The sequence below is a fragment of the Anabrus simplex genome, chromosome 6, assembly GCF_040414725.1.
Source record: "Anabrus simplex isolate iqAnaSimp1 chromosome 6, ASM4041472v1, whole genome shotgun sequence".
NCBI lineage: Eukaryota > Metazoa > Arthropoda > Insecta > Orthoptera > Tettigoniidae > Anabrus > Anabrus simplex.
In genome coordinates this window covers 270,479,876-270,493,219 of record NC_090270.1, presented here as the reverse complement: position 1 = coordinate 270,493,219, position 13,344 = coordinate 270,479,876, and the positions used below count along the sequence as shown (strand labels likewise).

Sequence of the window (13,344 nt, the reverse complement as noted above, 5' to 3'; positions counted from 1 at the left end):
CAAACACACTGTATAATTACTGGCTCCTGGAATCTACTACATTGAATGTGGCTGCAGTATCTGCTACATGGTCGAAATGAAGCGACTCATTTCTACCAGACTTAGAAAAAATACATCCATTACACTAAGAACCAACACAGAAATTTCAGCTGTAGCTAAGTATTCCTCTGAAACAAACCATGAAATTTCGAGTGATAAAGATAGAGATTTTAGCAGCAATGCCCCGGAATATCGAAAGAAAAATCCGAGAGGCTATAGCAATGCAGAAGTACCTGAATAACATTAATGTGGAGGAAGGCCACATAATCAACAACACTTGGATTGTTATTATACACAAATTACCAGTATGCTGGTCAAACCCTAAAAGAATAGGACGTCCAAAGTTACAAAACAAAAATTAATCTGACAAGTGAGTAAGAAATATGTTCTATATGTTCGAAAGTTGACCTGAGCAGGGTCAACCCATTAAAAGAACTTAATAGTGCACCGTCGTTTGGGGAAAACATCTTTCTTGCACCATATCGGGCGACCAATCTAATGCTCCGGCTATTTCCCGTTTCCCGTCTATATCACGTCTTTGATTCAAGTGAATGGATCAATGCATTTTAAAAAAATGATGCTAAGTGTCGGCAGCTACATTTCTTTCCATTAATCGGTGAATAAATAATCCATTCGCCAATATAAGTTCCGATTAAAGCAGTTATCTCCATACCACGTTTCCCGATAATCGTTGAAATCTTCTCCGAATTGCCACGTGACACCTCCCAGGGATAATTAACATGCTTCATTAAGGTATGTTTGCAACGTGAGATCAACTTGGAACCCGCATTTCCTTTCGTATAATTTACCAGCAATACCATCCATCCGTAAACAACAATGAAAAATCATCGTCCAAGTTCAGTCAACCAAGAAATAGTCATGTAAGAATTCAGTGTAAACTTATCTACTATAAATATGAAAATAAATTGCAATAATAATAATTTAAATGTAAAAATTCTTGATTTATTCATTATTATGAATTGCTTGGGATGAATTATTATGGAGAAATAACATTCAGTTATGTTAATCGTCTTTCCTTTCCAAAAGATAAATACAAATTGTCTTTGGTTGAGCTTAATCAGTATTCCCGTTAAATAAATGTTATGCGCACCATGAAAACAAAGAAAAGTTTGCATAATTTCATAAACCGTAATTATCAGTCACATTATGTAACGATCTTGCTGGATATTCATGGAATTAAAGTATCAAGGAAATTAAAAATGTAAATAAATTCATAAGCAAATAAATTAACATTAATTAAAATCAAAGTTCCTAACCATCAAAAATGCCTATGTTTATTTGCATTAAATTTATATCTTGTCATCCCTTTTTGATTGTTCTCTTAAATTGTAACATCAGCAGTGTAAGCAAAGTTCCAAAAATTATAGCTCAAAATTGCTATTTTAAATATATTTCGATTCATTAAAAAAAAAAATCAATCGGTTTGATTATGTTGCTGGACAAATATATCCAAATTATATCCTAAAAATTAAATGTAGGTATCGTCTAATAATATATTATTATCATCATCCTATCGGGTCTTACATCTATCGAGATTCATGATCGTTTCTACAGTAAGTTCAGTTACTATATCATGAAATTTTAAAGAATATAGTTGGTGTCAATATTTATTTATCAATGGCAGGGACTTAAATTAAGAAGAAGCTTCCTCTCCTCAAATCATGGCTTCGATAACAAATACCAAACAATACACATTATGACGTGTGAAATTCTCCTGGAAGAAATCAAGTTTACTCCTAAATATTTATCATTTAGAATTTTTAATCTGATGACTGTATATGGTTATCAACCTACAGATTCTCTGACGTATTTCATCGTAAGAATATATTATTAACGCAAAAATATCTTATGTTGCTATAAAAATCATGCCGCTCACATCAATTATAATCAATGGTTAGCATCACATCGTAATTACTACCAACAAATCATAAATATATATAACTCTCTCCATATTTCCAACCGTAAACATTATAACTTCGCGTCATTCATAACCACAAATATTCCCCAATGAATATTTATTCATATAATCACATTAACACGTCGTTCATATTCTTATTTACTCATATAAATATCAATCATTTCTTCCTACGCGGCGTATCATCTCAACACTTCAATATCAAACTACAACGATGCATTTATGGGTTAAATTTCAATCCTAATACACATAATCACACTATTCTGAAAAAGAAATACATGTATGAATAAAATAGGTTCACATTTAACTCGCATGTAATCACGGTACAGCGATAACCAAGTCTTAATAACTTACGAAAACATCTTTCTGCATTACAGCTGGATTATTTCACATTATGTACGTCACTTTTCTTTTTTTTTTTTTTTTTTGCTAGGGGCTTTACGTCGCACCGACACAGATAGGTCTTATGGCGACGATGGGATAGGAAAGGCCTAGGAGTTGGAAGGAAGTGGCCGTGGCCTTAATTAAGGTACAGCCCCAGCATTTGCCTGGGGTGAAAATGGGAAACCACGGAAAACCATCTTCAGGGCTGCCGATAGTGGGATTCGAACCTACTATCTCCCGGATGCAAGCTCACAGCCGCGCGCCTCTACGCGCACGGCCAACTCGCCCGGTCACTTTTCTTTGGTAATCGTCGAAACATAATTTAAAATCTCTCCATAATTGACTATAAGCATTCCTACAGAAAGGCATTGATTCACGTACACAAAGATTACCTACACCCATGGTCATAAATCAGTTATGATAACTTCTTTGCAAAGATCCTGCACATTGGAATTGAATCTCGAAGGTATAAAATAACGACCCTCACAAAAACACAATGCTAATATCTACGCACTACATCTAATATTTGAACGTTTATGATTACTGTGAATAAATTACATGACATGAAACTTAGCTTTCATCTGCTGATGTTACTGGACTGGGCTAGATTTCAATTCGGTCATCCATGGTCTGCGGGCTGGCTCCAGGCAATAGCTGCATCATAAACGGGCAGTATCATCCAGCTACGAGCTAGTAGAATCAGCTGGGCGGCTTCCGTCAGTGGTCAGTCCCATGTCCGATTTAGTTATTCATGTTGAGGCCATTGTTTACATGTGACAAAAACATATTCAACACCATCATTAGTATCATAATACAGTCTTCCAATATTATATCCTGTATCTAAATTATAGTTCTTTAAACAGGTTATTCTACCAAAATTCAACGATAACTTTCAGTAACAGACTTTATAAGGTAATCTAGTTAACTCTTAGCCATTCGCCAATATGCTTTGAATATGCGATATCTTATTTCATTAGATGACTCACGTCAACTTTCGGTTTAAGCTTCGGTTACCAATCAACTATTTATTCTTCTCCTTTCTCAAATTTTCTTCCTTATCAGCTTTGATATTACGTTGGATATTGGTGTAATCCTTTTCTTTAAAGTTATTTGATGTACTAATTCTTTAGCTCTTGCTCCGTAGAAAACTTCTTTCCTCTTTACGTGACGATTTTTTTTTATTGCGTGAAAAATCTTGTTTCGATGCTCAGCGTAATTTTTTAATTGTTCAGTTGCTATTTTAACAATCTAAAACATTCTGCTTCTCTTTTATCACGGCCGCATGGATTCTACAGGTCTGTACGTCTTACTTAGTGACCATGGCTTATTTGATTCGCCAAATTAGCATTCTTTTTGGCACATTCATGGCTTCTTAGATTTTATGTGTCCATATTTTTATTATTATGAAATCACGGCCTATTTAACTCGTTATGTCCGTACATTCTTCAGATATATTGCTCAACTATATAATCTCTGTCATCTTACTACGGTGCATGGCAAATATAGATTTTGTAGTATCTCGTTTTACTCATGATCAGAGCAATGAAACGGTACAATAGTAAGCCAAAGAGGAAGTCTAGGACTACACACAAAATAGATGGATTCTTTTTTCATCAATCTCAGTTCTTCCAGAGCAATTTCATTTTGACTTCTGATCAACTTTGTGCAATCAATCATAAAGTAATCAGCCGCCACTGATCTGCATATAGGGCTGTCACCCAGGTGCCAGATTTCCTATCAGTTGTTTTCTTCGTTTTTTCTTAAATGATTTCAAAGAACTTGGAAATTTTTAAAAAAATGTTTCTACTGATAATTTATACCATTCCTTAATTCCTCTTCCTGTAAATGAATATTTGCACCAGTTTGTCACCTTGAATTCTAATTTTATCTTCAGCTGTGAGCTTGCATTCGGGGGATAGTGGGTTCGAACCCCACTGTTGGCAGTCCTTAAGATGGTTTTCCGTGTTTTACTGTTTTCACACCAGGCAAATGCTAGGGCTGTACCTTAATTAAGGCCATAGCAACTTCCTTCCTACTCCTAGCCCTTTCCTATCCCATTGTCGCCATAAGACCTACCGGTGTCGGTGCGTCATAAAGCCAATTGTAAAAATAAAAATAATCTTCATATGATCTTTCCTACCTATAAAGGCTCCACTAAAGCTTGTTTGTTTACTAATGCCATTCCATGGCATTACTCCGTTGACGGATTGGAATGTCATGCATAGTCAAGCAGCTTATCTCCGTACTCCCAAGTTTCTCCAGCCTAAAGTTTGCAGCATTTTCGTACATTATACTTTTGTCAGAAATCATCAAGAACAAATCGTGCTGCGTTCCTTTGGATCTTTTCCAATTCTCGTATCACCACATATTGGGACCACACTCTAATATTGGTGTTTCACCAGAGACTTACATGCTCTCTCTGTTAACATCCTTTCTGTAATCTCTTAATACCCTCATAATCATACAAAGAGATCTGTAACCGTTATTTACAACCTCGTCAATGTGGTGAAGATCTTTCCTTATATTAACACCTAAGTACTCACGATGATCCCCATGAGGTACATTCACCCCATCAACACCGTTATTAAAACTCAGAGGACTTGTCCTCTTGATGAAACTTACAACCTGACTTTTCATCCCGTTTACCATCATCCCATCACCTGCTGTCCATCTCAAAACTTTGTTGAGATCGTTTTGCAGTCTCGCTCACAATCCTGTAACTTATTTATTACTTTATACAGTATACAGTATGTGACGACCCCATCACCCAGTGGGAAACCATTGCAATCAGCTACCCGAATATTGGCGGGAAAACCATGTTTGCGGGTTATGGAGGAAATGCCTACTCCCAGTCCTGAACAACTAGGATGAAATAAGGCAGAGAAAGCCTTCTTCATAAATTCATAAAATCATCCTTCACCTCTCATCTTCACCTTTCTAAATAACATTTAGAATTGTAACTCGAGGATTTATCCTCATCTCAAGGTGACACCTTAGACAGTCGAGCATGAAAAGTCTTTTGAAGAAGAATTCCATTGACTGCAATCATATATTACAGAAAAGACAGCATTCAGATGTGGTGGGCTGTCATTCGGAAGATTATGATGGATTGGAGCATCTGAAAACTCAACAGCCAGCATCTACACAAAAACTTCAAAGAATTAAACAAATCTCTTTCTTCTCGACACACAATGTTAACTCTTTGTGCTAAATTCAAAAATTAAAGATTATCACTGACATCATCGACAAACATAAAATTCTAATCATGGCCCTTCAAGAAATAAGGAATAGTGATCAAGACCCAGTAGAATTACAAGGGTACTGACTGTATAAAGGAATCCCTGGAAAACGAATGATGAAAAACTGTCCGCAGTTTGGTAATGGATTTCTAATAAAACTCAAAATTATAGATTCAGTCATGGAATTTAAATTTCAATCCCCCAGACTTGCAACACTTAACTCTGAAATATGCAGATAAAATCTACACAATTATCAATGTACATGCTCCCACTAATCAGAAAAATAACACTTAAGGATAAAGAAGCAGCACAAAAATTCTGGGATCTCCTGGACCAAACTTTAATCGACATACCTCCATCACACGTTAAAATCCTCCTTGGCAATTTCAACGCATAACTGGGACAAGAAAGAAGGTACCGAGAAATCATTGGAAAATGGCCAGCACATAAGAGGACAAATCAAAACGGTCAAAGATTGGTTGAATTATGCAGAAACCATAATTTTACGTTATCTCAAAATCAACATACTTTAGAAGGAAACCTCACAAATTAAAAACTTGGAAACATCCTGATTTCCGAAAAAACATCCTGATTTCCGAAAAAATTAATGGTAACTGGACCACGTTTGCATGGATAAATTTCACCATCGTGAAATCTACAATGTCAAAGTTCTAAGGCGGGAAGACTCGGGTCAGATCACTATGTTGTTGAGATCAAAATAAAATTAACTCCAAGGGTTAAGAAAAGGCCTCCAAATAAAAATAGAAACAAATTTGACCCTACCACCTTAATAAATAATAGGGAGTACTATAGGAAAACAGGAGAAGGACCTGTCAACACTAATACATTAGAAGAATTGACCACCAAACTAAAATTGATAGCAGAAGAGTTAGCTCCAACAAATCCTAGGAAAAAAACATGAATGATGCGATGAAGAATGTAACCAGGCAATTGAGAGAAGAGACCAAGCTTGGATAAATCATCAAGACCAAAAATCAGACAAATCAAATTTAGAACTAATAAAAGAAAGAATGTCAACCCATAAAATCATCAGACAGTCCAAATGCAAACATCTTAAAAATACCTTACAAAGGATAGAAGAGAGTTTTAACAAAAAACAATCACAAGATTATTATAAAACTTTTGGCAAATACTTAAAAAAATATGAGCCCCCAGTATTAATGCTGAGAGATAAATCAGGAAAGTTAGCCCATAGTAATCAAGAAAATGCAGAGATCCTTGCAGAGACATTCAACAAACTTTTAAATTGCGATGACCCACTGGAAACGTTGGAAGTAAATACTGACACACCTATTTTAACCACCCCAGATCTAATAGATCCTCCCAACTATCAATGAGATAGAATTCGCAATTAAGGAGCTAAAAAATTATAAGGCATGTGGTGGAACCTAGTCTTTGCAGAAATCTGGAAAAATGCCAGGAAACAAGCAATCATAAATTTACATCAGCATCTAGTCAAAATGTAGATCACAGAGAAAATTGGACCTCAGACGTAATCCATCCATTATTCGAAAAAGGAGATAAAACTAATCCAGACAATACCCTTTGGACTGCACTTACAAAATGTTCTCCCACATAATTTACAGTAGGATTAAAAAACATTCTGGAACCACAACTTGGAGAATACCAAGGAGGATTTCGCCCATACAGAAGTTGCTCATACCAAATTCTCAGCCTGAAACTAATAGTGGAATATTATAAATAAAGAATTAAACAGCTATTTATTTCATTATAGATTTTAAAAAGGCATGGTAGTATACACAGACCCACTCTTTTAAAAATCCTCAGATCATATGGCCTTCATCCTTAATTAACAAAAATTATTGAACTAACTTAACCCAACACAATTTCAAAGGTAAAGTTCAGGGGAGAAATATCAAATGCTTTTACAATAAATACAGGCCTCAGACAAGGTAACAGATAATCCCCATTGCTCTTCATTGTGGCTCTAGATTACATCATGAAAATTTGGCAAAAAGAAAACCCACCTAAAATCAAAATTGGAGCAAAACCCTCAATAAGGACAAACTGCCTAGGGTTTGCAGATGATTTAGCTCTTTTAGCCCTTGACATGGAAGTAGTCCATGCTCTGATTACCAGTCTCCAGAAAATTGCATTAAAAATAGGATTAAATACTAGCTCAGAGAATCTTTCAAAATGTGGTGTTACAGAAGAATGCTAAAGATTAGATGGGTACATTGAATCACAAATTGAAGAGCTGTTGATCGAAATTGGTGTGAGAACAGTTTGGAAAAATTTGACCAAAAGAAGATATAGAATGATGGGACAGATCTTAAGATACCCAGGACTTGTTCAGTTGATTTTTGAGGCAAGTGTAGCAGGTGAGAATGGTAGGAGTAGACCAAGACATGAATATGATAAACAGATTAGATTCGATTTGTAGGATATAGTAGTCAACATAGGAATGGAAAGCACAGGATAGGGTGGAATAGAGGGCTGCATCAAACCAATATGTGGACTGATTACCCAGACAACAAAACATAAGAAACTGTAAAGGTCTAATAATACTGGAACCCTCTTCTTAACCGCTACAGGATCAGATAATGCTTCACCTACTCTAATTGTGTGAGTTCTGTTGTTTAGAAATTTAGCTGCCCATTCAGCCACTATTTTGTCTAGTCCATTCGCCCTCATTTTTGTCAGCAGTCTCTCAAGAATTACTTTATCGAAAGCCTTGGTAGATCAATATTTACACAGTCCATTTGACCTGAATATAGTATATCTGAAAGATATGTAGGCATTACCCAGCAGAGCTTGTGGTTCCTTCAGTCATCTAAGAACTTGTAATGGGCAACCTTGTAGCACTTGGAAGGTATGATTATGCTCACTGAAGAGTGAAGGCCTGTTACAATGATGATCATTGTAATTAATTGGCATGGTAAATGTACATCACTAATCTTTTCTGTGCACCATTATTTTCCAAAATATTAAATTAACACACTCACTGCCAGGCATTCTGCGGTGATTTAAATGCCCTGTGCCAGACATTTCTAAGGGAGGTGAACTGGTTTGACGTAGTTACAAATAAAAGTACATATAAAGAAAAGCAGCACACATAATAGCATGAAAATTTTAAATTACCTTCAGTAATGTTTAAAATGAGCTTAAAGCAATTTCTTGGCATAACTTCATGAGTATGGGAATAGCAAACATGTTTGTTACCCAATACCCAATACCTTAGGCGTTTTTATGATACAGGTCATCATCCAGAGTCCTAAAAATTATCCTCATCTCATCCAGAGTAACGGGCCTCCAATTATCATGCATGCAGTTTTTAGTAAATGCTCTTGCTACTGCGCTCAAAAATTGTTCCGCGTAACGGTTAGTTTCTGTTACGAGAAATGACAGATGCGAAGGTGTGAAAAACAACATGAAGTATGTCGTGCAAGATTCATCACTAAGTAATTTACTCATACCTGTGTTCTTCGAATAATTGGGTGTGTGTCCAGGTTAATCAGTGTCTGACCAATCATCTGAATCAACACCAGATATATCCTCCAAAAATAAATCATAACTATTGCTGGACCTACCTCATAAGGTACTTCATTATATGAATCGCTATCACTTTCCTGTATACAAGGCACTAAATGATTTTACGACTCACAATCAGCACACATTTCTTCTAACATATCCCTTATATCGTTTTCCTGCAAGTAATCTGCACTTTCGTACGATTTACAGGCCATTTTACAAGAGTGCAAAGATACCAACTGAGATCAAACACGCGGTTACTCAACAAGTGAAGACAGCATGTGTTCGTATGTGAACAGGAAGTTACTAAGGAATGTGGTTCGTATGTTTATCGATCGATACATTGATCCTTCATTTTGAATCTCTGAAAGTTAGACTGCATTTGGGTGACATCTGTGTGAGCTACAATCAACTATTTGAACATAGGCACTAAACGTGAATCGACGCGTTTGGCACTGCCAGCACGCTAGTTTTAAAATGTTGACTGGCATGCTTGGCACTGAGTGAGTTAATAAGTTCAATAGAAATTTCGACTTCATATGAATTCTCTTAGATACACAGTTTTCTTAAAAGCACATGCAGCAGGACCAGCAGAAGGCTGCTACTACTACAAATATTAACCAGTGCGGAAAAATAAATATGTGCACCAAACTAAACAAAAGTTATTTATTACATTTAAATAAATTATATTATGAACACCTGTTCAATAACTTTGATGTATCATAAGTCTGGCAAAATATAGCATCGGTAATTTGATGTGCTCCAATTTAAAAAATCTTTTACTGAGAAATGTGCATGTCTGTCAGAAAATTTAAGTGAAATCACATAAATGATATCAGATCTGGAACCAACACATGGAAATGTATTGTACCGCTCATTTGAAAATTAAGTTCCCATAAGGGAACCATAATATAACTTCACCAATGGTGAATATTATGTAAATATTCAAACTCTTTAGACTTTTTCAATTGAGAAATTACCAGCGTGGCATCAGGTTCATCAGTTATATTGTCACTCCTCTGCAAGATGCTGGTAACCAGTTGGCCGTTGAGACACTGCTGGCCTTGTTTTGATCACATGCAGTGGCAGTGCACACAGGGCGATTTATACCTCCACTTGCTATTTATTTATTTTATTTATTTATTATGCCTTTGTAGGTGGCGAAGTTAGGGCTCTTGGCCCTCTCTTACACTTCTTCGGCTTTCCTATCAAAAAGTAAGTCACCAGGAGGAAACTGTATATTGTCAATGTCAAACCACTGCCAGACAATCTTTAAATTATGTTTCACTTCTCGGAGCTTGTCTCAACAGCTCACACTACAATAGCATTTTGCCGAGGTGTGGTAGTCAGTTGCCTCTCCAGGGCAAAGGGCTGATAATTTCATGATTGAAAAAAGCCTTAAGATCTTGTACACTGAGATGTATTGCAGTTGATTAATTTTATTTGGAGGTTAGTTGAAGTGTGCTGTTAATACTTTGTGTGTTGTGCACAGTGGTGTGTGCTCCAGCAGCCCTGGGAAGTACACCTCCAGTCTGGAGTCTACTCGACTGGACGACGAGCACCGGCTCATTGCACGATATGCAGCTCGCCTTGCTGCAGAGGCCAGGTCGGCGGTAGGTTACATCACTCTTGTTAAATTGATACCACCTGTTCACTGGCTGTGATATTTTAGTTGATTTGAAGGAAACTTTCTCTCCTTTGCTTAGATTCTTTTGTTTTAGTGATCTAATTTGTTCCTCGTTGTACATGAGCTGGAAGCCTCAGTAAAATTGAAATTGTCTTTCAGCTTACTAAGTTGTATTGAGTCCATAGAGTTCATGCTATCTACAGACCAAATTTAAAAAAAAATAATGACCTTCAGATTTTGTATCTGATGCTCTTCCGATCAGGCTGATGACCTAGATGTTAGGCCCCTTTAAACAGCAAGCAAGCAAACTCTACTGATTGAGCTACAGTGGCTTGGTGTCATTCTTGTTGTGTTGGCAGCGATCTGAGCTACAAGTCTAGCATTGTGGCCAGCACAACTGTAGAGTGCATGGTATTTGCTTGCTTTGGGTGATTAGAATTGAATATTTAGCTTTCACGACTGTATTGTACTTGAAATAGATTTTTCAGTTGTACACTATATAGAACAATAGAAACATTGACAATAAAACAAAAAATAGGACAAACACAATGATAGGTCAGTATGAGAAGAAAGGGAAATACAAAGAAAAAACTGGATAAGGACAATCTTGACATCATACACTGTCATCTTCGAATATGCAAATATGTTTGTCCTATATTATGTTTCTAATGTTCTTAACAAACTCCCTCCTTCCTTCAACAGTGGAAGGTGGAAGTGAGGCTATAACCCAGACCTCATATTTGTTAGTGAGAGGGTTGCATATCTGTGTATGAACTCTGTTTGCCTAGCTATCCCCAACACACAGTATCGTGCCATAATGTGCCAACTGTTAGCAGCTGTTAGACCACAGACCGAAGGAGGAGGAGGAGGAGGAGGAGAAGGAGTAGGAGGAGAAGAAGAAGAGGAAGAAGAAGAATGATGTTTGCCAATGACAATTACACTGCACTTTAGAATCATGCGCATGTTCAGTCAGCAAGTTAAAAAAAAGGTAGCTCTTGGCAAAAGATTACAAGAATGAATGCCCACAGAGTATAAGGTGCTAGAGGAACAGTGTTGCTTATCACAGTAGGAGCATTTTATGAATGCCTGCATTAGGCAGTCTTCTGAATCACACTGCTTTTGAACATCAAAAATATGTTTGGGTGATTTTTCAAACCTCTCGGGTCTGAAGTCATCATATCCAGCTACAGTCCAGGGGTACCGAACCAAGTCTGCGAAGACTGGAGAACTGAACTGATTGTGTAGAATACACATCAGCAACGAAATTGAATCCCTTGACGATGGTGTGAACTGATAGTTGTTAAGGTTACTGTGATCTTCAATCTGCTTCAGCACCGCCTTGAACTGTCGGAAGAATAGCACATCAAGTGGCTGAATGTAAGGTGTGCACCCAGGAGGGATGATCCTGACTGTATACACCATGTTTTGAGGTTGGATAGCATTGATATGAGTTCTGTCACAATATATCCCGAGCGAATCACCCAGAAGAAGACTTCTTTGCTGCATGTGGAAGTAGATATCTTGAAAAACTGTGTCAGGATTTGTTTCATGATTAGGCCTGACTTCAAAGCAATTTGAATCAGATTTTGCAGTTTCAGCCTGTGTTGCACTACTCGCACTCCAAACTGACCTATAGGTTCATGGTATATTACCAGCATCTTTGGAAATACTTATTCACTTGCCGACATAACGGGTTGGATGGTGTAAAAATGAGTTGTTGCATGATCATTCCGTACCAAACTTCTTACCGACTTATCTCTCTCTATAATACCAATATAAATGGTCTGTTATTGGACATTATAAATTTTCCAGCTAACTCATTCGGGAAAAGTATTTCAGATTCCGTATGGGAATCAACATCTATATTATCTCTCTCTTGAAATGCAGAGTTCCTGATGAGTGAAGTTCTTTCCGTATACCACTTTGATCGGTATTATAGATCTGTATACGTTCCATAGTGTTTTTAAAGGACATTACCTCATTGCAAAAGTCGTCACATCTTTCATTCACGTCACCATCTGTATTCCAGGTTTTAGTGGTTACACATTTTGTTATTGCCTGTGAGCCAATATGGTATTCCTGTTTAAACCTTACAATCCATCCATGGATAGATCCAGTGAATCTAGTCAGTCCTATTTCTCGGCTCTTCTCCAAACCCCAAGCACGAATATCCCTGTCATGATCATTAGCATCTGGAACAGTTCTTGCTAACCTGAATTTTTCAGCTGCATATTCGTCAAACACGTGAAGTTTTAAGCGCTGGCTTTTCTCACCTTTTTCTACCACATGACATAAATACAATCTGTGACAGTAAAGTTCGGTGAATGAAGTCAGAACGGTCGATCCAGCAACACTGGCAACACACAACGCTGCACCTGCATAGCAGGAGGTTTTGACCACCTGCTCCCAAGATTGTTCAGTTGAGCATCGTATGTGTGCTGTGTAAGACCTGTTTGACACAGTGCGTGTTCATTGTGTTGGTTCTGAACTGCGAACAGGAACATGAACGACCTAAAGATCAATGTGCAGTTTTGTTTTAAGCTTGGCAAGACACCGAAAGAAACACATGCAATGCTGGTACGTGTTTATGAAGATCAAGCAGCGTC

The 13,344-nt window shown here is 37.1% G+C and overlaps 1 protein-coding gene across 1 annotated transcript in view; it reads left to right on the top strand.

Annotated features, from left to right (window-relative positions):
* Nucleotides 1-13,344, top strand: part of Dyb (Dystrobrevin) — a 322,401-nt gene that overhangs the window by 157,216 nt on the left and 151,841 nt on the right. The window contains exon 10 of the mRNA XM_067149300.2: nt 10,604-10,724. Coding sequence (XP_067005401.1) covers nt 10,604-10,724 — 121 coding nt within the window. The remainder of the gene's footprint in view (nt 1-10,603; nt 10,725-13,344) is intronic.